Below are 26,055 nucleotides of genomic sequence, written 5' to 3'. Positions count from 1 at the left end.
GAGTGCAAGGCAGGTTAATACAAAGAGAATAGCAGTTAATATCCCATAATGCCAAACCTATTCTTAGCCATGAAAGACTTTACTGAGAGGGGCCTCTAACCCCCCAAATCTTAGTAGGGACTGTAACCCTCCTAAGTTGGGCCTCTAACCCAAGGTCAGCCAAGTGTCCTTGAATTTATTTTTTATTTTTTATTATACTTTAAGATCTGGGGCACATGTGCAGAATGTGCAGGTTTGTTACGTAGGTATACACGTACCATGGTGGTTTGCTACACCCATCAACGTGTCACCTACATTAGCTATTTCTCCTAATGCTACCCCTACCCTGGCACCCAACCCACTGACAGGCCCTGGGTGTGATGTTCCCCTCCTTGTGTCCATATGTTCTCATTGTTCAACTCCCACTTATAAGTGAGAACATGAGATGTTTGGTTTTCTGTTCCTGTGTTAGTTTGCTGAGAATGATGGTTTCCAGCTTCATCCACATCCCTGCAATGGACATGAGCTCATCCTTTTTTATGGCTGCATAGTATTCCATGGTGTATATGTGCCACATTTTCTTTATCTGGTGTATCATTGATGGGCATTTGGGTTGTTCCAAGTCCTTGTTTATTGTGAACAGTGCTGCAATAAACATGCACATGCATGTGTCTTTATAGCAGAATTATTTATAATCCTTTGGGTATACATCCAGTAATGGGATTGCTGGGTCAAATGGTATTTCTGGTTTTAGATCCTTGAGGAATTGCCACACTGTCTTCCACAGTGGATGAACTAATTTACACTCCTACCGACAGTATAAAAGCATTCCTATTTCTCCACATCCTCTCCAGCATCTGTCATTGCTTGACTTTTTAATGACTGCCATTCTGACTGGCGTGAGATGGTATTTCATTGTGGTTTTGATTTGCATTTCTCTAATGACCTGTGATGATGAGCTTTTTTCATGTTTTTTGGCCGTATAAATGTCTTCTTTCGAGAAGTGTCTGTTCATATCCTTTGCCCACTTTTTGATGGGGTTGCTTTTATCTTGTAAATGTGTTTAAGATCTTTGTAAATTCTGGATATTAACCATTTGTCATATGGATAGATTGCAAAAATTTTCTCCCATTCTATATGTTGCCCGTTCACTCTGATGATAGTTTCTTCTGCTGTGCAGAAGCTCTTTAGTTTAATTAGATCCCATTTGTCAATTTTGGCTTTTGTTGCCGTTGCTTTTGGTGTTTTATTCATGAAGTCTTTGCCCATTTCTATGTCCTGAATGGTTTTGGCTAAGTTTTCTTTTAGGATTTTTTTTTTTTTTTTTTTTTTTTAGAGACAGAGTCTTCCTCCGTCACCCAGGCTGGAGTGCAGAGGCGTGATCTCGGCTCACCAAAAGCTCCACCTCCTGGGTTCACGCCATTCTCCTGCCTCAGCCTCCTGAGTAGCTGGGACTACAGATGCCTGCCACCACGCCCGGCTAATTTTTGTATTTTTAGTAGAGACGGGGTTTCACCGTGTTAACCAGAATGGTCTTGATCTCCTGACCTCGTGATCCACCCACCTTGGCCTCCTAAAGTGCTGGGATTATGGGCGTGAGCCACTGCACCTGGTGTTTTTATGGTTTTAGGTCTTACGTTTAAGTCTTTAATCCATATTGAGTTAATTTTTGTATATGGTGTAAAGAAGGGGTTCAGTTTTAGTTTTCTGCATATGGTTAACTAGTTTTCCCAGCACCATTTATTAAATAGGGAATCCTTTCCCCATTGTTTGTTTTTGTCAGGTCTGTCAAAGATCAGATGGTTGTAGATGTGTGGTGTTATTTCTTAGGCCTCTGTTCTGTTCCATTGGTCTATATACCTGTTTTGGTACCAGTACCATGTTGTTTTGGTTAATGTAAACTTGTAGTATAGTTTGAAGTCAGGTAGCGTGATGCCTCCAACTTTGTTCTTTTTGGTTAGGATTGTTTTGGCTATATGGGCTCTTTTTTGGTTCCATAGGAAATTTAAAGTAGTCTTATCTAACTCTGTGAAGAAAGTCAATGGTAGCTTGACGAGGATAGCATTAAATCTATAAATTACTTTGGGCACTATGGCCATTTTTGCGATACTGATTATTCCTATTCATGAGCATGGAATGCTTTTCCATTTGTTTGTGTCCTCTCTTATTTCGTTGAGCAGTGGTTTGTAGTTCTCCTTGAAGAGGTCCTTCAGTCCTTTGTAAATTGTATTCCTAGGTATTTTATTCTCTTTGTAGCAATTGTGAATGGGAGTTCACTCATGATTTGGCTCTCGGTTTGTCTATTAGTGGTGTATAGGAATGCTTGTGATTTTTGCACATTGATTCTGTATCCTGAGACTTTGCTGAAGCTGCTTATTAGCCTAAGGAGATTTTGGGCTGAGACAATGGGTTTTCTAAATATACAATCGTGTCATCTGCAAACAGAGAGAATTTGACTTCCTCTCTTCCTATTTGAATACCCTTTATTTCTTTCTCTTGCCTGATTGCCCTAGTGTCCCAGGTCGAGTTCAGACTGCTGTGCTGGCAGAGAGAATTTGAAGTCAGTGGATCTTAGCTTGCTGGGCTCTGCGGGGGTGGAATCCACTCAGTTAGACAACTTGGTTCCCTGGCTTCAGCCCCCTTTCCAGAGGAGTGAATGGTTCTGTCTCGCTGGCACTCCAGGTACTACTGGGGTATGAGAAAAAACTCCTGTAGCTAGTTTGTTGTCTGCCCAAATGACCGCCCAGTTTTGTCCTTGAAACCCAGGGCCCTGGTGACAGAGACATCCAAGGGAATCTCCTGGTCTGTGGGTTGTGAAGACAGTGGGAAAAGCGTAGCATCTGTGCTGGAATGCACCGGTCCTCATGGCACAGTCCCTCAGGGCTTCCCTTGGCTAGGGGAGGGAGTTCCCCGACCCCTTGTGCTTCCTGGGTGAAGTGACGCCCCACCCTGCTTCGGCTCGCCCTGTGTGGACTGCACCCACTGTCTAACCAGTCCCAGTGAGATAAGCTGGGTACCTCAGTTGGAAATGCAGAAATCACCTGCCTTCTGCATTGATCTTGCTGGGAGTGGCAGACCGGAGCTGTTCCTATTCGGCCATCTTGCCAGCCTCCCCACTTGACTTTCATTAAGAGTGGCCTCCAACCCACTCTGTCTTAGGAGAGACTCTAACTCCCCTAAGTTGGGCCTCTAACCCAATCCCATTCTTTACCCAGGCACCTCACCACTTACCCAAAGTTGTCCAATCTGTGCTGCAGTCTATTTCCTTTGGGTTAGGGGCCTCCTCAGTACTGTCCCTTTTGTGGTTCGCAAGAAAGATGTTACCAGACCCCACCACTTACCCAAAGTTAGCCTTTGGGTCAGGGTTGCTGCACTAAAGTCCCTGCTGTGGTCACCAGAAATATGTCATAGAAAGGGGTCCTGATCCAGATCTCAACAGAGGGTTCTTGGATTTCACACAAGAAAGAATTCAGGGCAAGTCCTCAGTGTAAAGTGAAAGCAAGTTTATTAAGAAAGCGAAGGAATAAAAGAACGGCTACTCCACAGGCAGAGCAGCCCAGAGGGTTGCTGGTTGCCCATTTTTATGGTTATTTTTTGTTAATTTGCTAGACAAGGGGTGGATTATTCATGCCTCCCTTTCTTAGACCACATGGGGTAATTTCCTGAGTTGCCGGGGCATTTGTAAACTGTCATGGCACTCTTGGGAGTGCAGGGGTGAGGATGACCAGAGGTCACTCTCGTCGCCATTTTGGTTTTGGTGGGTTTTGGCCGGCTCCTTTACTGCAACCAGTTTTATCAGCAAGGTCTTTATGACCTGTATCTTGTGCTGACCTCCTATCTCATCCTGTGATTTAGAATGCCTTAACTCTCTGGGAATGCAGCCCATTAGGTTTCAGCCTTATTTTACCTAGCTCCTATTCAAGATGGAGTTGCTGTGGTTCACACACCTCTAACAGAAGGAATGGGGAGCAGCACCTTCCAGGCACTGGGGAAGATGCTAGCAAAAAAAGAAGTATGTTAACTGCATGACCTGCTCAGGCCAGGACAGGTTGTCTACTGTAAGAAAAAGCTTGGTGTGATAAAAAAGCAACAGACACCTTTAATAATGAGTGGTGGGGAAAACTGGGTTGAGGGAGAACTGGAGAGTCTGCCTGTCTAAAATAGTAGCTGCAACTCAGCACCAGATGATTATGGCTGAGAATAAGAATAGTGATCTCTTTCATTTTTCCTTCCCAGAGAAACTGGGAATATTAAATTTTAAAATGTGATTTTGCTAAAGTCTAAATGTTAGTGTTCCCCCCTGCCAAGTTCATATGTTAAAATCCAAACTCCATAAGGTGATGTTATTAGGAGGTGGGGCCTTTGGGAAGTGATTAAGTCATGAGGGTGGAGTCTTCATGAATGGTATTAGTGCCCTCATTAAAACAAAAAACAATAAACAAACCCAGAGTTCCCTTGCCCCTTCCGCCATGTAAGGACACAGTGAGAAAGTGCCACCAATGAACCAGGATGTGGGCCCTCATCAGACACTGAAGCTTCCATGCAGCAAGAATGACCATGCCAAATGCAGGCCCTTCTACGCTGGACTTCCCAGCTTCTAGAACCATGAGAAATAAATTTCTGTGGCTGGGCCTAGTGCCTTGCACCTGTAATCCCAGCACTTTGGGATGCTGAGGCAGGAGAATCACCTGTGGTTAGGAGTTCGAGACCAGCCTGGCCAACATTGTGAAACCCAGGTGTGGTGGTGGGTGCTTCCATCTAAAAAAAAAAAAAAGAAAAGAAATTTCTGTTTATAAGCCATTCTGTTTATGGTATTTTTGCAGCCCAAATGTCTAAGACATTATCTCATCAAATTTTTTATGTTGGCTAGAAAATTTAAACTTAGAATGCTTATAACTGCCCAATGGGTTCACCTTGCCCACTGTCTAGACAGAGACGATTTATTAAGACAAAGGAAATGCAGTAGAAAAAGAGTAATTCATGCAGAGCTGGCTGTGAAGGAGACCTGAATTTTATTATTACTCAAATCAGTCTCCCCCGAGCATTCGGGGAGCAGAATTTTTAAGGACAACTTGGTGGGTGGAGGGAAGCCAGTGAGCCAGGAGCGCTGATTGGTCAGAGATGAAATCATGGGGAACTGAAGCTGTCTTCTTGTGCTGAGTCAGTTCCTGGGTGAGGGGGCCACAAGATCTGATGAGCCAGGTGATCAATCTGAGTGGTGCTAACTGATCCATCAAGTGCAGGGTCTGCAAACTATCTCAAGCACTGATCTTAGGAGCAGTTTAGGGAGGGTCAGAATCTTGTAGCCTCCAGTTGCATGACTCCTCAACCATAATTTCTAATTTTGTGGCTAATTTTAGTCCTACAAAGGCAATTTAGTCCCCAGGCAAGAAGGAAGTGTGCTTTGGGAAAGGGCTGTTATCATCTTTGTTTTAAACTATAAACTATAAATTGAATGTAGTGGCTTACGCCTGTAATCCCAGCACACTGGGAGGCTGAGGCGGGCAGATCACTTGAGGTCAGAAAGTTCGAGACCAGCCTGGCCAACGTGGTTAAACCCCGTCTCTACTAAAAAGACAAAATTAGCCAGGTATGGTGGCAGGTCCCTGTAATCCCAGCTACTCCAGAGACCGAGGCGGGAGAATCCCTTTAACCTGGGAGATGGAGGTTGCAGTGAGCTGAGATGGTGCCACTGCACTCCTGCCTGAGTGACAAAGCGAGACTCTGTCTAAAAAAAAAAAAAAAAAAAAACCCCAAAACCAAAAAACTATAAACTAAGTTTCTCCCAAAATTAGTTCAACCTATGCCCAGGAATGAACAAGGACAGCTTGGAGGTTAGAAGCAAGATGGAGTCGATTAAGTTAGATGTCTTTCACTGTCTCAGTCATAATTCTGCAAAGGCAGTTTCATTCTGTCCACACGCAATCTATTGGCAGGAAGTATAGGGTTGTGGGTGTGCCATCAGTTCTCTGCCATCCTCTGCTCTGGACAGTAGACATAAGGGAGGAATGGTCAAGACTGCGAGATGCCTATCCAGTATTCATTCTCTACCTCTTTCTATAAGCAGAATCCCCAAATACTCAAGATGGCAATGTCCCCAGCTAATAACTATATTTCCCAGCCTCCCTTGCAAACTTGTGACTCCTTTGTGACTAAGTTCTGGCTAATGAGAGGCTGTTACTGGAAAGGTTCCTGTCTTAGTCTATTTTGTGCTGATAACAGAATACCACATACAGGGTAATTTATAAGGAAAAGAAATTTATTTCTTCATTCCTGGAAGCTAGGACGTCCAAGGCCGAAGGGCCTCCATCTGATGTGGTCTTTCTTACTGAGTCATCCCTTGGTGGAAGGGGAAAGGACAAAAGAGGGCACACAAAAGCAAGAGAGAGCAAGAGGTGGTCAAACTTGCTTTTCTCATGAATTCACTCACTCAATAATGGCATTAATCTATTCACAAGGGCAGAACTCTCATGGCCTAATCACCTTTTTACAGTCCTATCCCTTAATAAGATCACAATGACAATTAAATTTCAACTTGAGTTTTTTTTGGGGGAGGGGGCGGGGCGGACATTCACACCATAGCAGCTACCAAAGGGAACAGGCAGCTGGTATTTTTTTCTCATTCCTCCACCTTTTTTCTTCAAACATTGAACTGATGGCTAGAGCTTCAGCACCCATATTGGGCCAAGAGGCAGCCTTGAGTATGGAAGCTGCATTAGTCAGCTCAGGCTGCAATAACAAAATACCACAGACTGGGTGGCTTAAACCACAGGAATCTATTTTCTTATGGCCCTGGAGGCTGGAGGTGGATCCAAGAGCAAGGTGCTGGCAGGGCTGGTTTCTTCTGCAGCCTCTGTTCTTGGCTTGCAGCTGCCCCCCTCTCACTACATCCTCACATGGGCTTTCCATTGTGTGCATCTCTGGCATCTCTTTTGTGTCCACATTTCCCCCTTCTTATAAGAACACCAGTCAGAATGGACTAGGCCCACCCTAAAGGCCTCATTTCAACTTAATCACCCATTTAAAGGCACTATCTCCAAATGCCATCACATTCTGAGGGATGGTGGTGGGGGTTAGGGTTTTAACATGAATTTAGGGGAGACACAATTCAGTCCATAATATGAGAAGATCAAGAAATTTCATGTTTGTTTTTCTGAAAGGAAGTTGAGAACTGTGTGCAGGGGGTTCCAGCACAATTCAGGAGCCCTGGGTTCTCTGTTCTAAGCTATTGTATGGCCTTCCAGTGAGACTTAATCAGATTTATTTAGTTTTGTTTATCTGTAAAATGGAAGTAATAACACCTGGCTTACTTCTCTTACAGCATTTGGTGAAGATCAAATAAAATAATGAACGTGAAAATGTTTTGAAAAACATGAATTACCTATATAAATGTTCCTAAAGTCATTTGGTTACCTCCTTTGCCCTGTGTATCACATGTACTGTGATTTTTCTGAAACTTGGGTTGTTTTAACCAGTTGTTTATTTAAAACCTTTTAAATTAGAATCATAAATAAAAGTGTAACATAAAAATAAATAGAAAGGAAAACAACGTAACATTATTAAATACTGGCTAATTACTGTTAAGTGCTAAAACTCGCTCTCTGTGTTAAAAAGGAGACACAATTGGGGAAGGTTTAAAGTCAAACTAGTATCAAACAGAGACTTCAACTTTGAAAATATTAGAAGAGCTAAAAAAAAGGATTGGAAAAGAAAGAACTTTCTCATGATTCAATGAAATGTTATTTATTTATTTATGTATTTACTTATTTTGAGACAGTCTGCTGTGTCACCCAGGTTAGAGTGCAGTGGCATGATCTCAGCTCACTGCAACCTCTGCCTCCTGCATTCAAGTGATTCTAATGCCTCAGCCTCCCAAGTAGCTGGGATTACAGACGTGCACCACCACGCCCAGCTCATTTTTTGTATTTTTAGTAGAGACGGGGTTTCACTACGTTGGCTAGGCTGGTCTCAAACTCCTGACCTCAGGTGATCTGCCCACCTCAGCCTCCCAAAGTGCTGGGATTACAGACATGAGCCACCTTGCCCAGCCAAAATGTTATTTAATATCATAGATCCCATAATCTCCATGTGTCATGGGAGGGACCCAGTGGGAGGTAATTGAATTATGGGAGTGGGTTTTCCCATACAGTTCTTATGGTAGTGAATAAGTCTCAACAAGATCTGATGGTTTTATAAAGGGCAGTTCCCCCTGCTTATGCTCTCTTGCCTGCCGTCACGTAAGACGTGCCTTTGCTCCTCCTTCACCTTTCGCCATGACTGTGAGGCTTCCCTAGCCATGTGGAACAGTGAGTCTGCGAAATCTCTTTTTCTTTATAATTTACCCAGTTTTGGGTATTTTTTCATAGCCATATGAAAATGGACTGATACACTATGTAATATGGTCTCACCCTCAAAAAACATTGATGTATAAGAATATGTGATCCTATGGAGTGGTTTCCCCAGGAAAGCGGGGAAATCAACAGTTTGTGAACAGTTGTTTGTGCCAGACTCTGTGGGAGCCCCTATTTCCCCTCATGGAGGCCTAATAATAACCAGTTGAGGTGGGTGTTACTGTCCCGTTTTCACTTGGGAAAATGGGGGATCAGGGTCTAGGTGACTGACTCAACATCACACAGAGGCCAAGAGAAGGAGTTAGTCAGAGGCAAGGTGAACTGAGGTGTGGGTGCAGAGGCTGCAAACCCCATGGTCCCTGATGTTGGGGTTCGATCAGGCTGGTGGGAAAAATATAAGTTACGATAGCCACAACCCTTTTGGAAGGCCTGAGTGTTTTCATATGACCTCGGTAATAGACCAGGCTGAAGGCGGCCTGGTCCCATTACCTTTAGTTAAATAAATTAAAGTAGTAAACAATGGGATGTGGGGAAGTTCTCTAGTAAACTTGTTTACTCATGTGGTCTTAAGCCTTAAGCCTTTGATGTATACTTTTTACTTGGGAAGTCCACAATATCAATCACCTCTAATGGTGTTGACTCGTTTTTGTTAACTAATTTTTTTTTGGTTTATTTTTATTTATATATATATATTTATTTAAGTTCTAGGGTACATGTGCACACCAACATGGCACTTGTTAACTAATCTTAATGAATAAATGCAAGCCTCCCGAGCTGATCGAGGCAAACCTCCCATACAGCGGCAAACCTCCCATACCACTTTATAATGCTGTGATCCAGGTTCTCCTTATGATATCTGGAATTTAAGGAATGCTGCCATTGTTCTTTTTTGAGATGTAGTCATCAGAAAAAGTCAGTACCGTGCATTGGTTGAGAATATAGTCTCTGGAACCAGACTGCCTCTTATCAGCTGTGTGATTTTGGGCAAGTTACTCAGCTTCTCTGTGCTCCAGATTCCTAAGGGATAATAATAGTGCCCATTTCATACACTTGTTGTGAAGATTAAATGGGTTGATAATGTGTCAAGTGTTTAAACTAGTGCTGGCATATACTTTGCTCTATCTAAGGGTTAATATTATCCATACTTTATATTGTGGCTACCATGTTACGGCTTGGGATAGGATGCTCAATGCTCCACACTTGGTTATGAACACAACTTTCACAGGCATCTCCTCTTCAAAGCATATTTTATATCTTTATTCCTCAGGCTGTAGATCAGAGGGTTCAGCATGGGGATGATTACAGTATAGAAGACAGACATGACCTTGTTGTGTTCCATGGAATTGTGAGAGCTTGGCTACATGAAGGTGATGGTGCTATAGAAGAAGCAGATGATGGTGAGGTGGGAGGCACAGGTGGAGAGAGCTTTGCTCTGGGCCTGCAGGGAGCGCATTCTGCAAATGGGCACCAGGATGTAGGCATAGGAGACTAGGATAATGGTGATGGTAAAGAGGATGAGCGAGACACACGATGAGAAGATAATGGTCTCACCCTCAGTAGTATCTACGCAGGCAAGATGAAGCACAGGAGGGATGCCACAGAAATAGTGGTTAATGACATTGGGGCCACAGTAGGGCAGCTTAAAGAGGCACCCAGTCAGCAAAGCTGAATTGGCAACAGAAACAGTATAGGAGGTCACCACTAGCAGGACACACAGATGTTGGGACATAATAGTGTGATAGAGGAGAGGGTGGCAGATAGCGGTGAATTGGTCATAGGCCATGATGGCCAGGAGCAGACACTCAGCAGTACCATGGAGGGTCATGAGGGCCATCTGGACCACACAGCTTGCAAAGAAGATGGATTGGCTTGAGATGAGGAAGCTCTCCAGCAGCCTGGGGGTGTCCACCATGGAAAATGAGGAGTCTATGAAGGACAGGACACCCAGGAAGAAGTACATGGGGGTGTGGAGCTGTGGTTCTGCATGGATCAGAGTGATCATTCCCAGGTTGCCCATGACAGAATATATGAGCAGGAAGAGCACAAAGAAGATGCCTTTGAGCTCCTCCTGCTCTGTAAGTCCCAGCAGGCAGAACCAGGTGACTTGGGTGTGGTTCTCCACCATGGTGTGCATGTCACTGCAGAGAGACCAAATAAGACACGTGTGTACCCTAGAGTTCGGGTCAGTGCCCAAAGCTTTTTAAATATCCCCAGGATAAGCAGTGTTAGGGAAAGAGGGAGAGGAACTAGTAAGACTTGAACACCTGCTATGAGCCATGTATTAATTCATTTTTAAAGCAGCTGTTGAAACTTCATACATACCTTCTGTTTAAATATTATACCCATTTATATTTAATGAGATGATCAACTTATGTGAGGTCACAAAGCTAGTACATAAGGAAAGTGGAATTAGACCTCAGTCTGGCCAGGTGTGGTGGCTCACACCTATAATCCCAGCATTTTGGGAGGCCAAGGTGGGTGGATCATCTGAGATCAGGAGTTCAAGACCAGCCTGGCCAACATGGTGAAACCTCGTCTCTAGTAAAAATACAAAAAATTAGCCAGGCATGGTAGTGCACACCTGTAGTCCTAGCTACTCAGGAGGCTGAGGCAGGAGAATCACTTGAACCCAAGAGACACGGGGGTTGCAGTGAGCCCAGATTGTGCCACTGCATTCCAGCCTGGGTGACACAGCAAGACTCCATCAAAAACAAAAACAAAAACAAAAAACAAAAAACAACAAAACAAAAAACCTCAGCCTGTTCTAGTAATTGTATCCTTATTATGTAGTTAGAATCATTTTCTGTTCCCCAATTTCCTGTTCTACAGGGAACCAGCATCTGCAGTGGGTGTTGGAGGCCTGGTCTATTGCCCCAGAGAGGGAATAATTGAAAGGATCAGTGTGGGTCATGTTTGGAAGCAGAGACTCCAATAGTGCTAGTCCCCTAGGCCTGGGACACAGGAAATCAGATGCCTTCAGTCATTAGAATGTGCAGTGCAGTGATTTCTCCCAGTGTTGTGTGTTGAATTGTATCTTCCAAAAAGAAGTGTTGAAATCATAACTCCTGGTACCTGTGACTGTGACCTTATTTGGAAGTAGGATCTTTGCAGATTTAATCAAGTTAATGTAAGGTCACACTTGATTAGGGTGAACCCTACTCTAACATGATTGATGTTATTATAAGAAAAGAAAACTGGCTGGGTGCGGTGACTCATGCTTGTAATCCCAGCACTTTGGAGGGCCGAGGCGGGCCGATCACTTTTCAGGAGTTTGAGACCAGTCTGGCCAACGTGGTGAAACCCTGTCTCTACAAAAAATACAAAAATTAATCTGGCATGGTGGTGGGCACCTATAATCCCAGCTCCTCGGGAGGCTGAGGCAGGAGAATTGCTTGAACTTCCACTAATAACTCTACCCTGTGCCACCAAGGAAATCACAGATACTACTGGCACTGTTTATAGCCAAATAAATAATATAGAGACTATACAAGGATGCTTCACCATATGCAAATCAATCAATGTGATACATCATATCAACAGAATGAAGGACAAAAATCATAGGATCATTTCAATTGATGCTGAAAAAGCATTTGATACAATTCAACGTCCTTTCATAATAAAAACTAAAGAAACTGGATCTAGAAGAAACATACCTCAACATAATAAAAGCACACAAGACAGACACATAGCTAGCATCATATTGAATATGGAAAAACCAAAAGCCTTTCCCCTAAGATCGGGGGACACCACAAGGATGTCCACTGTCACCACTGTTATTCAACATAGTACTGGAAGTCTTAGCTAGAGCAATCAGAGAAGAGAAATAAATAAAGGGCATCCAAATTGGAAAGGAAGAAGTCAAATTATCCCTGTATGCGGATGATATGATCTTATATTTGGAAAAACCTAAAGACTCTACCAAAAACCTATTATGATGGATAATCAAATTCAGTAGAGTTGCAGAATACAAATCAACATGTAAAAATCAGTAGCATTTCCATATTCCAACAGCAAACAATCTGATAAATCAAGAAAGTAATCCCATTTATAGTAGCTACAAATAAAATTAAATATCTAGGAATTAACTTAAAGAAGTGAAATATCTCTGCAATGAAAACTGTAAAACATTGGAGAAAGAAACTGAAGAGGACATAAAAACATAGAGATTTCATGTTCATGCATTGGAATAACCAATATTGTTAAAGTGTCCATATTACCCAAAGCAATCTAAAGATTCAATGCAATCCCTATCAAAATACCAATGACATTTTTCACAGAAATAGAAAAAACAATTCTAAAATTTTTGTGGAACCACAGAAGACCCAGAATAGCCAAAGCTAACCTGAGCAAAAAGAACAAAACTGGAGGAATCATGTTACTCAACTTCAAATTATACTATAGAGTTATAGTAGTCAAAACAGCATAGTACCGGCATAAAAACTGACACATAGACCAAAGGAACAGAATACAGAACCCAGAAATAAATCCATACATCTAGAGTGAACTCGTTTATAACAAAAGTGCCAAGAATATAAATTGGGGGAAAGAATAGTCTCTTCAATAAATGCTGCTGGGAAAACTGAATACTCACATGCAGAAGAATGAAACTAAGGGAGAAGTTTATAGTAAAAAATACTTGCATCAAAAAAGTAAAAAAATTTCAAATAAACAATCTAATGATACATCTTAAGGAACTAGAAAAGCAAGAAAAAAAATCCAAGCCTAAAATTAGCAGAAGGAAATAAATAATAAAGATTAGAGCAGAACTAAACAAAATAGAGACTGAAAAAAACAAAAGACAAACAAAAAACATCACCAACAAAAACTCAAACAAATGATCCATGAAACAAAAAGTTGGTACTTGGAGAAGACAAACAAAATTGATAAACTGCTAGCTAGATTAGCCAATAAAAGAAGAGGGAGGACCTACATAAACAAAATCAGAAGTGAAAAAGGAAACTTTACAGCTGATACCACAGAAATACAAAACCTCACCAGAGACTATTATGAGTAACTATACTCTAACCAAATGGGAAAGCCTGGAGAAACTGGATAAATCCCTGGCAACATTCAATCTATCAATATTGAATCAGGAAGAAATATAAAACCTGAACCCTAATAACAAGTAACGATATTGAAACAATAATGAAGAAATTTCCTGGCCAGGTGTGATGGTTCACACCTGTACTCCCAGCATTTTGGAAGGCTGAGACAGGAGGATCACTTGAGACTGGAGTTTGAGACCAACCTAGGAAACATAGTGAAACTTTGTCCCCACAAAAAAAAAAAAAAAAAAAAAAAAAAAAATTAGCCAAGCATGGTGATGTGCACCTGTAGTCCCTGCTACTTGGGAGGCTGAAGTGGGAAGATTGCTTGAGCTCAGGAGCTTAAGGTTACAGTTAGCCATGATGGTACCACTGCACTCCAGCCTGGGTGACAGAGGGAGACCCTGTCTCAAAAAACAAACAAACAGACACACAGAAGTTTCTCAACAAAGAAAAGCTGAGGCTGAATGAAAGATAATATGCCATTTACAAGTAGGATTTATACCAGGGAAGCAATGATGCGGTTTAACCTATGCAAATCAATAAATGTGATATATCACATGAACAGAATGAAGGACAAAAACCATATGATCATCTAAATAGACATAGAAAAAGCATAACATTTAAAAATTTTTTATTATAAAAATATTTTAAAAAATAGAGATGGAGGTCTTTCTATGTTGCTGGGCTTGAACTCCTGGCCTCAAGCAATCCTCCTGCCTCAGCCTCTCAAAAGCCTGGGATTAGAAGCATGAGCCACCGTGCCTGGCCAGAACAAATATTTGATAAAATTCAATGTACTTTCCAGACAAAAACTTTCAACAAACTAGGCATAGGGGAAAACAGTAAAGGCTATATATGACAAACCCTCAGCTAACATCATACAGAGTGGGGAAAAGTTGAAGGCCATTCCTCTAAGAACTGGAATAAGAAAGGATGCTCACATTCACCACTCTATTGAACATAGTACTAGAAGTCCTATTCAGAGCAATCAGGTAAATACAAACAAACAAATCCAAATTGGAAAGGAGGAAGTCAAAGTGTCCCTCTTTGCAGATTACATTTCTTATATTTAGAAAAAGCAAAAGACTCCACCACAAAACTCCTAGAAGTGATAAGCACATTTAGTAAAATTGCAGGATACAAAGTCAACATATAAAAATCAGTAGTGTTTCTATACTCCAACAATGAAATAGCTGAAAAGGAAATCAAGAAGGCAATCCCACTTATAATAGTACAAAAGATGAAATAAGCCAGATGTGGTGGCTCATGACTGTAATCCCAGTACTTTGGGAGGTTGAGGCAGGAGGATTGCTTGAAGTTGGGAGTTCGAGACCGGCCTTGGCAATAGCAAGAGCCCATCTTTACAAAAAATAAAAAAATTAGCCGGGTGTGGTGGTGTGCACCCATAGTCTCAGCTACTTGGGAGGCTGAGGTGGGAGGATTGCTTGAGCCCAGCAGTTTGAGATTGCAGTGAACTATGATTGTGCCACTGCACTGCAGCCAAAATACCTAGGAATCAGTTTAATCAAGGAGGTAAAGGATCCCTACAAGAAAAACTACAAAACACTGAGGAAAGAAATTGAAGAGGACACAAACAAATGGAAAGTCATCCATGCTCATGGACTGGAAGAATTAATGTACTTAAAATGAATATATTAACCAAAGCAATACACACATTTAATGCAATCTCTGTAGAAATACCAATGTCATTTTTCACAGAAATAGAAAATACAATCCTAAAATTGATACAGAACCAAAAGGGAACCAAAATAGCCAAAGCAATTCTTAGCACAAAGTACAAAGTTAGAGGCACCACACTACTTGACTTCAAATTATATGTAACAGACTTTTTATCCTTCACCCCCTCCCACCCATTGCCCTGAATCCCCAAAGCCCATTGTATCATTCTTATGCCTTTGAGTCCTCATAGCTCCCACTTATGAGTGAGAACCCAGGAGTTTGATCATGTGATGTTTGGTTTTTCACTCCTAAGTTACTTCACTTAGAATAATGGTCTATAATTTCATCCAGGTTGCTTCAAATGCTACTGTTTCATTCCTTTTTATGGCTATGTAGTATTCCATGGTGTGTGTGTGTGTGTGTGTGTGTGTGTGTGTGTGTGTGTATGTACTACATTTTCTTATCCACTCATTGATGGGCATTTGGGCTGGTTCCATATTTTTGCAACTGCGAACTGTGCTACTATAAACATGAGTGTGCAAGTATCTTTTTCGTGTAATGACTTCTTTTTCTCTGGGTAAATACCCAGGAGTGAGATTGCTGGATCAAATGGTAGATCTACTTTTAGTTCTTTAAGTAATCCCCACACTGTTTTCCATAGTGGTTGTACTAGTTTCCCACCAACAGTGTAAAAGTGCTCCCTTTTCACCACATCCACGCCAACATCTATTTTTTTACATTTTTTGATTATGGTCATTCTTGCAGGAGTAAGGTGGTATCACATTGTGGTTTTGATTTGCATTTCCATGATGAATAGTGATGTTGATCACTAATCATCAGGGAAATGCAAATCAAAACCACCACGAGATATCATTTTACCCCATTTAGAATGGCTATGATTATTATTATTGTTTTTGAGACAGAGTCTTACTCTGTTGCCCAGGCTGGAGTGCAGCTCCCCCTTGTAAGTGAGAACACGCAGTATTAAGTTTTCTGTTCCTGTGTTTGTTTGCTTAGGATTATGGCCTCCAGCTGTAACCATGTTGCTGCAAAGGACATGATTTTGTTCCTTTTTATGGCTGTGTAGTATTCCTTGGTGTATATATAACTGCGTTTTGTTTATCCAGTCCACCACTGATGGGCATAGGCTGGTTCTCTATCTTTGCTACAGTGAATATTGGTACAGAGAACCTACGAGTGTATGAAGGACACAGTTCTTATGGCAGAATAGGTGGTGGAGATCTCTAGGCAGGGAGCAAAGGTCAAAGGGCATACCCTCGTAAACTCCATGCCAGTGAAACTTCTCTCCAGTGTTCTCATGCTCCCACAAATTTGCCTGTTGGGATCCTCATCATCTAGGTTTTCAAATAACCAAGGGTAAGGTCCTGTAGAGCGTAATGGTAAGCATCTGCTCTGATTGCTTGGGTGTCTGTTCTGATTATTTGGTGCCCATGGTATACTGGTTGTCAAATGGCTGGAAGTAAAGAAGGAATGAGGCAGAGCCTCTTTTACAGCATTCTGGGGTAGCTAGAAACAGGTGGCCTCTAATCAAAGCCCGTAACGTGGTTTCGTACTATCAGCATCTTATTGACAACTTCGGGCCTTTTGAAATGTAAACAATTTGAGCAGATTTTAGCTGCAGAGAGCACCAGAGGGGGATGCTTCTTTATTCATGATGTTTCCCTCCGTATGGAAGGATATCGGTTGTATAATATTCTTACCCGCTTCTCTTGGAGGGTGAGTGCGTCTTGTGATCAGTGAGTTTCATAGAAGAGATTGGGTTTGTATAGTTCTGCTCTGCCTTCTTCTTTGCTCCTCGGAAGCATAGGCTCTGCTGTGTTCTGCTTCTCTGTAATGTAGATCTTAAAACTGGTCATTCAGTGTGTGTAATTCTGGGGTTCAGTTTTAAGACAGCTCACCCTACAGGTATGAATCATGTTTTGCATTAAAAAGTTTCATCAGTGATGCAGGTAATATTTTGCCCCCTATCTGCCTTGCTTCTACATCTTATCTCTTAATTCGTTCAGAATTTGCATAGGAAAGAGACATGCTGTTTATTGTGGTCCTTAAAGACCTCAGCAGAGAGAAAACAAGAAGGAAGCTGGCAGGGACAATTTGCCTAGCTTGTCTCTTCAGTGGGCCCATGAGCTGGGCTCACACATCTCTAGCAAGCTGATGTCGTTAAGGAATGAGTTGGCTGTAACACTGGGATGTGATGTGTGATAAAGCCCTGGAGAACTCTGGATTCACAGGAATAATTCCTGATTGAAAGAGCAGGAGAATAGCTTCCTTCAGTTCTCCTGCTGAGACTCTGAGGAGGGGCTGCCATGACAATGAGGATGCAATTGGGCTGAATGTTGAAGTGTTCTGACGTGACAGGAGACAGGAGGCTCATCAAGGTCAGAAGAGGGGAGGTTTGTGAAAGTGGAGCCCATCTGAAGATGAGAGAATCTCTGAGAATTTCTGAAGATCTCCTGTCCCCATGGATCTAATACAGAACCATGGATGGGTTCCAGTTCTCTCTCTGATAGCTCTTTTCTTGAGGACACTAGGGAACTCACTGGTTTGGTTTATAACTTGTATTCCTTGATATTTGTCTGTAAAACACAGTGCTTAGTAGTTTGTAGTCTCAGCTGTTTTCATAAATCATTTTCCTTTTGATAAGAAGAGCTTTAGGGAATGGGAGAAGAAACTGATGTTTTTGGACCACCAGAGTATTCTGGGCACTATTTATTCCTTCCTTTTTTAAAATAACTATTTAAAAATAGTTAACCAGTCCTGGTCACTATTCACCATGAGAAAATACTGTCTTGCCTCTGGAGGACTGGCTTTGAAGGCAGAGTCCCGTAAGTGGGGAGCAGTTGAAAGGTTTTAAGCAGGATGGTGACGTGGTCAGACTCAGATGTAAAAATGAATTAGAGGGAGGCCAGGGAGATACATTAGGCGACGATCATACTGGCCTTAGCTAGGGTAGTGTTATTTTATTTATTCACGAACAGTTAAGTCCTATTACTAGTACTGGAGACACAATGGTCATTAAGGTAGACAAGATCTTTGCCCTCGGAGAGATTAAGAATAGCAAGATTAAGGAAGTCTTTAGAAGATGGGTTTATTAGTACTTGCTCGTTGGTTGGATGTGTGGCCCCAAAGAGGATCAGAGCTGATTTCCTGATTCCTAATTTAGGTAAATGGGTGAATAGTGGCGTCATTTCCTCTAATAGGTAACAGGTTTGGGGAAGGATGCGTTGAGTCTGGGAGAGTATAACAAGTTCAGGAGACTGGTGGGTGCAGTGTTCTGAAGCTTAGGAGGCAGTTTCCTACAGGAGATGGAGATGTGAGGGCATGTATTCCGTCATTCAAAATATGTTTATTTTGCATCTACTGGGTGCTGGGCACTGTGTAGGAGGTGAGGATACAATCACAAGAAAAAAACATGGTGCCCACTTTTGCGGAGTTTAGACTTTAGGTGGGGAGACAAACGTGAGTGAAACAATCACATACGTTATTGAAAAACTGCAACCGAGACAGTACCTCTGAAGTAGAGGTGCCCAATGTTATGAGCCTAAAACGGGGGGATTTGGTTCCGGGAGGTCAAGAAGGGTTTCCCTAAGAAGCTATTTCCAGAGGAAGGAAGAGTGGGAACAGCGTACACAAAGACCCTGAGGTCTCAGGGTTGCTGGTGAGGAAGAGGAGCTGAATAAAGACCAGCGTAGGTACAGGGCTAAGAGAGAGGCCGTGTGGTGTGGCTGAGCCTCGCAAGCAGGAGGCAGTATTTTGTAACATTTATTGAGGGCTTACTGTGTGTCAGGCATTGTTTCCAAATACCTTTAACTTCATTTAATTCTTTTTTTTTTTTGAGACAGAGTCTTGCTCTGTTGCCCAGGCTGGACTGCAGTGGTGGGATCTCGGCTCACTGTAGCCTCTGCCTCCCCGGTTCAAGCAATTCTCCTGCCTCACCCTCCTGAGTAGCTGAGACTACTGGCACATGCCACCACACCTGGCTAGTTTTTGTATTTTTGGTAGAGATGGGGTTTTGCCATGTTGGCCAGGCTGGTCTTGAACCCCTGGCCTCCAGTGATCGGCCTGCCTTGGACTCCCAAAGTGCTGGGATTACAGGCATGAGCCATCACACTTAGCCAAGAATCTTCTCAATTTTATTTGTCACTATATCCCCAGTGCCTGGAACACAGCATGGCACATAGTGAGCCTGAGCCACAGTGCCCAGCCCATTTAATCCTCTCAATCACCTTATGGGAGGTACTATCAATATCTCCATGTTGCATAGAGGAAATCAAGGCACAAGGAAGCCAAGTAACTTGCCCACAGACACAGCTAATAAGAGGCAGAGCTGGGGATTGAATTAAGGTGGTCAGGTTCTAGAGCCTAAACTGTTATCCAGTACCCTAGACCATGTTAAAGAATTTTTTTTTTTTGGGCCGGCACAGTGGCTCATGCCTGTAATCCCAGCATTTTGGGAGGCCGAGGCGGGCGGATCACCTGAGGTCAGGAGTTCGAGACCAGCCTGGGCAACATGGCGAAACCCCATCTCTACTAAAAATAAAAAATTAGCCGGGCGTAATGGAGGGCGCTTGTAATCCTAGCTACTCTGGAGGCTGAGGCAGGATAATTGCTTGAACCTGGGAGGTAGAGGTTGCAGTGAGCTGAGATTGCGTCATTGCACTCCAGCCTGGGCAACAGAGTGGAACTCCATCTCAAAAAAGTTTTTTTTTTTTTTTTAATGGGCTACCATTACATAATTTTCACCAGGAAGATGACATGGTCATATTTACTTTTTGACAAGATCACTCTGAATGCAGATGTAAATAAATGATTGGAGGAGGGTCAATGGATGGGCAAGATTGTTGAGAGGATATTGAAGTCATCCAGGTAGGAGTTACAGCTTAAACTGGAGTGTGGGTGGTGGACATAGCTAGGGATAAATGAATCTGAGAGATGTTTGGATTTGGTGATGGACTGAAGATGTCAGTGTGAGGAGGACAGCAGAATCAGGTTGGAAGGTCTGAGGTCTCTGATATATACAATAGAACTGGCAGTTGAAGCTAAGAGCAATTAGGCTGTGCCAGGGAGAATGTGAGCTGTGAAATACAAGAGGCCCCAGAACATAATCCCAAGGAAATTAATTTCATATTTACTTCATGCTGCCTCTAGGTTCTAAGCTCTGATTTTTTTTTTTTTTCCTATTTGCCTGGGAATTTTGAGGAAGTTTGGGCCTGACTGGTGAAGAAGGAGGATAAAGGAGTCTGAGCCCTTATTGGTGATAGGATCCCACCCCCAGCCCACTTACCTGTGGTTGAACAGAGACTTGGTATTGGAGACCTCTTGGCGGGAATGGTGGCTGTGGGATGTTTCCCTCCTCTTTTCATCTGTTGCTTCTGGCCAGCTTTCTCAGGAGCACTTCTCAGCCAGCTGTAAGTAACAAAGCTTTGAGAGTACTTTTTGCTGGGAAGATTCCTGTGTTAAGATTCAACTGGCTTTAATCCTGACTCTCAGAGTTGAGGAATGCGCACATGGGAAAGTGCCAGTGGGAATTTTTGATGCAGTCTCTCAGAGGCAGACCCAGAGCTGCAAGTTTTCTCTTTTCCAAGGAATGGCAGAAAGATCTTGCTAGGTGAGGGTGTCTGGGAACCCCGGAGGAGCAGGGATTCTCCACCAGATACAAGGCTAGATCTTCTTCACTTATAGTGTCCATCCCTTGTGGGCTTCTATTTTCAGTTTAATGAACCTCAAAAGGCTCTGTAGACCAAGTGGCACACAGGGACACATGTCAATATAATCTCTAGGTCTCACAGAAAGTGATTGAAAATGCTGGTGATGTCAATCATCAATACTTGTGTGTATTTGAACACATAGGTGTGGAGCTCTCAAATGTTATTTCCTTTGATCATCTGAATGTCCCTGGGAAATGTGCTTGGTAGTATTTTTTTGGAGATATCTGTGTGTATACACACACACACATACATACACACACACACACATATGATTATACCATAATTGCTTCATTCACTTAACAATATTGAAAATGCATCTCTCGATCTCAAAAAATATTATTTCCCATCCTCTCCAAATAGCTCTATTTTCTTTGTAAAAGTAACACATGCTAGTTGTAAAAAAAAAATTTAAAGAAGACGGAAGAGAACCAAAAAGGAAGTAAAATGTCACCTGAAATCCCACCACCACAGATAATGGGAGTTGATTATTTTTACTTTAGATATAAATCTCTCAGTATGTTCATGACTGTAATTTTCCATATACAGATTCATACTATGCAAGCTATTCTGCCCTTTACCTTCTCACTCAGCAAGATGTCATGGATATTTTCCCATATCAATAAATAGTAGCCGACATCATCATGTTTAACGGATGCATACTATTTTGTTGTTATATGTGTATCATTATTTACTCAACTGGTCAACGTTGGTTGACAATAAGATGTTTCCAACTTTTCACTGTTATGGATAACTCTCTGATAGACACCTCCTGAGATGAGGTGTGGGGCCTGGAGTGCAAAGTCCAGTGAGAACATGATGTGGACAGACTGCTTTTCCTAGGTAGGTAGGGAGAGGCTGTTCTCTCCTTGGAAGCCTGTCACTTTGGGTTTTCACAACCCTAGGGAAAATCACCAGGCAAAGCAAAGGGCTTTGTTAGGCAAATAACTTGTTTGTCTAAAAGAAATTCAGTCCCTACCCTACTGATGTGGGAGGAAGTCTCAACAGAAGAGGGACTGGATCGCCCATGTTTCCTGCGGGTAAGAGGTATTCACCTGGAAAAGTCCCGCAGAATCTCACCTGGAGAGGTAAAGCAGTGCTGTGTCCTCTGACCTTCTCCACTGCATTCCAACCTGTACAAGTTGTCTGGTTCCCAAAAAAATGGCCCCCTTCATTGTGTCAATTTTCTTATCTTGAACATGCAACAACCTTTCAGCCTTTTTGTGGTAGAGTTTATGATGATGCCTAAGAGTCAGTGTTCCCGCCTGCAGCTCTTGGATAAGAAGGGTTATACATTGTCTTTCTTCATTTAAATTAAGCTTGACCACATGATTGGGTTTGGCTCAGGAAATAGAAACGGAAGTAATTTGTGCCACTTCTGAGTACTGAAGCCTTAGGAACCAACCTCTTGTTCGCTACTTCTCTTCTTTCCCATCTGCGTTGACACCAGCGAAGTCCAAGGCATAGGGGCTTCCCTTGCATACTTTTGAGTCTTGGAGTGAAAAGCAGAAGGTTCATTACTGACTTATGGATGGACATGAACATGAGAAAGAAATAAACTTTTTTGCTACTGCAAGGCAATGAGATGTGGGTGTTGTTTGTTAATACAGCAGCCTCCATTGCCTGAAGTATTCTTCAAGGACAAACTTCTTTTTTTAGTTATGACCCCACCTCTATCTTGATTATCAGATTGTCTATGCCTCTCAGATAGAGTCCTTCCTGTCTCCCCTGTGGAGCAACTTCCTTGCACTTACTGAGCCTGCATCTAGCTAATTGACCTAAGGCAGTCATTTTGTTTTTAAATATGAAAAGGTTCTAGTTGTTAGTGGCAGGTCCTATACGAATCCATTCCTGCAAATCTGACTGATAGTTGTTAGGTTGCCATGAAAGTCTTGGATCACAATCTTCCCAGCATACAAGTTCTTCCAAACAAACTTAATTGTTAGTAAGCAAGCATATGCAGTCAACACACCTGTCTGTAATTGGGGGGTAGTTATTTTCTTTGCCCTTGGGTATGCTGGCCAGAAAATCTTTCATGAAAAGCTCACTTGGAAGTGAAATGTTGATGTTTTACCATCAACATTTTACTGGCAGGATCCTCTAGGAAATAGGAAGATGCAGAACCAAAGGGCAGTGCATTCTTATTACTTTGTGGTAGATAAGAAGGACAATAGTCTGCTATGAGTTTTGAGAGCTTGCCTGTGTATGGCATTGTGATCATTCTATTCTGAGTAGTGTGGGTCCATGACCTTAGATGACAGGCTCTTGAAGGAAAAAGGAAAACCCATGTAAAGGCTTTATCAGCAGCCAAATGGATGTCCTTTATTGTCTTTGCATTTTTTTTGAGACAGAGTCTCTCTCTGTCACCCAGGCTGAAGTGCAGTGGCGTGATCTCCTCACGTGATCCACCTCCTGGGTTCAAGTGATTTTCCTGTCTCAGCCTCCTGAGTAGCTGGGACTACAGGTGCACGCCACCACACCTGGCTAATTTTTGGATTTTTAGTAGAGACGGAGTTTCACCATATTGGTTAGGCTGGTCTCGAACTCCTGACCTCAGGTGATCCACCTGCCTCGGTCTCCCAAAGTGCTGGGATTACAGATATGAGCCTCTGCGCATGGCCTCTTTGCATCCTTTTTGATAAGGGATATATTTGTATTGGTGGGGCGAAGTCAAATAATCCAGTGAGCTGGACTCAGAGTAACTCTTGAGGAACATCGAGCTCAAAATGTCTGGGAGTGGGAAAAGAGGCCCAGAGAGGGGAAGGTGCTTGCTAAACGTTATATACAGCCAGTGAAATCTGGGGCTGGAGACCTGGTCTTGACTCAATTAAAAAAAATCCTAAAATTTCTTGATATTACCATAGTACTTTATTACTGTTCTCAGTTCTACGGATGTTTTGGATCCTTTTTGGGGGATACTGACCGTCTTAGTCCATTTTTGCATTGCTATAACAGAATATCAACCTTGGGACATTTATAAAGGAAAGAAATTTACTTTTCACGTTTCTGGAGGTTGGGAAGTCCAAGGTCCAGACGACCACATCAAGTGAGGACCTTCTTCCTGAGTCATGTCATGTGGTGAGAAAGAGCGGGAGGGAGAGCGAGAGATCAAACTCATGGCCTCTAACCCTTTTATAATTGGCATTAATTCATTCATGAGGGTGGAACATAAACACCTTCCATTAGTCCCCTCCTCCCAACATTGTTGCAATGTGGATTCAATTTCCAACACATGCTTTTTTGGGGACATATTCAGACCATAGCCCTGATTATTCCTGAACCATTCGGGGCATGGATGGGTTCTCTATCTGTGACAGTGAACTCTTCTCCAGCTGAAATGATTTCCCTGTTGCTCACTCTGTGGGACAGAGTGGTAGAAATATTCAGGATTATAACCAGGCAGAGTGTTACTGGTGAGAGGAAGAGAAGTTTATTTCCATAGGAACAGTATAGTGGGTTTTAGAAATAAGATGAACTTGAGAATTGAGGTCATCTATATTCACAGACCTTAACTATTGGGACTGAGAACTGAGACTGTGGCAATATGACTTAACTAATTTTACAGGAAATTAAGGCCTAGGAAGATATGGCTGTAAACCAATAAATAACTTCACTGTTTGCTTTTATCTGAACAATTTATCCAACCAGTTTACTCCTCTGGGCCAACAGCTCTCCTATCAGGACAATAGATTACTCATCTGGACAAACAATTTGCTCAACAAACAATGGTTTTTTACTAATATTTGCTTCCAGGCGCTTCCCTTCCTGTGTCTGTCAATTCTAAACTATAATGTCACAAACTTTGTCCAATCCTGTTTCCTACTTGAAAGAGTGACCTTATGTCACTTGAGTCAAGACCCCCAAGTCCTATAAATATAGGGCTTCTGCCTTTTGAGAGACTACTGGGATTTCAACCAGGTGATGTTTTTTCTTTCTACAGTAGGTCTAATCAATGTAGCTTTTGCTGGTCAATAGGTTTTCTGGTGGTGGTTTGAAGAGCTACCAGCTGTCAATCTACTCTTTCCCCAGGGTTACTTGAGGGCGTTTTGCATCCCGGTGTTTTTTTTTTTTTTTTCTTTTCCTGAGGGCATTTTGTTTCATATTTGGGCCATCTTTATTTTTCTAATGGTGATGATTAGAGTTGCCTCTATGAATGGAGTTTAGCTCATGAGTATGTAGGTTCACTGATACCTCCCAAGAGGGTTCATATAGTATGTCAATGTCAGTCTGAAAGGCATCCTACACAGATCAGTTTTTCTAACTTCCTCATTTTGCACAAGGAAAAATTGAGGTTCTGGGACAATAAATCCCTTTCTGATTTTTGGGACAATGTTCAAGTTGGACACGTCAAGCAACATCATTTCTTCTGCTAGCCCCTAATTTTTTTTTTTTTTTTTTTGAGACAGGGTCTTGCCCTGTTACCCAGGCTGGAGTGCAGTGGTCTAAACTTGGCTCACTGCAGACTCCATCTCCCCAGGCTCAAGTGATCCTCCCACCTCTTCTTTTTTTTTCTTTTTTTTTTGAGACGGGGTCTCATACTGTTACCCTGGGTGGAGTGCAATGGCACGATCTCTGCTCACTGCAATCTGCACCTCCTGGGTTCAAGCGATTCTCCCACCTCAGTCTCCCAAGTAGCTGGAACTACAGGGACCTGACACCACACCCAGCTAATTTTTGTATTGTTTGGTAGAGGCCGGGTTTTACCATGTTGGCCAGGCTGGTCTGGAACTCCTCACCTCAAGTGATCTGCCTGCCTTGGCCTCCCAAAGTGCTGCTATTACAGGCATGAACCACTGTGCCCGGCACGATTCTACCATTTCTACCTCCAGGACAGCTGGGACCACAAGTGTGCACCAGTGTGTCTGGCTACATTTTTTTTTTTTTGTATTGTTTTGTAGAGATAGGGTTTTGCTATGTTGCCCAGGCTGGTCTGGAATTCTTCGCCTCAAGCTATTCGTTAGCCTCTGCCTCCAAAGTACTGAAATTACAGACAGGAGCCACAGCTCCTAGCCCTAGTTCCGAATTTTTAATTCAATCAATAAATCACCATTTGCCCACTCTTGAAACCTTGTTTAAAGAAATGGCCTCATTATTTGTTGTGACTCACAAAGAAAACGACTTGCTGGCATTAAGGACTCAGGAAGGAGCTGAAAAGGAGGTAACTGGTTTAGGGAATTGAGGCTCTTCGGTGGCCAGGGTACTAGGCCCAAGGCAGTAGCACTGGGGGCCCTCCTTTCATTTTCTAATTCTTTTTGTTTCTTCTAGCCCATT

At 42.5% G+C, this 26,055-nt stretch overlaps 3 protein-coding genes across 3 annotated transcripts in view; all 3 read right to left on the bottom strand.

Moving 5' to 3' along the window:
• The window catches only part of MED19 (mediator complex subunit 19), a 751,866-nt gene that overhangs the window by 203,941 nt on the left and 521,870 nt on the right, over positions 1-26,055 (bottom strand). The gene's annotated exons all lie outside the window — the stretch shown is intronic.
• UBE2L6 (ubiquitin conjugating enzyme E2 L6) overlaps positions 1-26,055 on the bottom strand; it is a 622,645-nt gene that overhangs the window by 367,240 nt on the left and 229,350 nt on the right. The gene's annotated exons all lie outside the window — the stretch shown is intronic.
• LOC126936424 (olfactory receptor 1019-like) lies at positions 9,550-10,455 on the bottom strand. Its single transcript, XM_050759222.1, is given in 1 exon segment — positions 9,550-10,455. A coding segment is annotated over 1 exon segment (906 nt).

Source organism: Macaca thibetana, chromosome 14, assembly GCF_024542745.1.
Source record: "Macaca thibetana thibetana isolate TM-01 chromosome 14, ASM2454274v1, whole genome shotgun sequence".
NCBI classification, from domain to species: Eukaryota; Metazoa; Chordata; class Mammalia; order Primates; family Cercopithecidae; genus Macaca; species Macaca thibetana.
The sequence above is the reverse complement of the archived record's forward strand: the minus strand, read 5'-3'. Positions and strand labels throughout refer to the sequence as shown.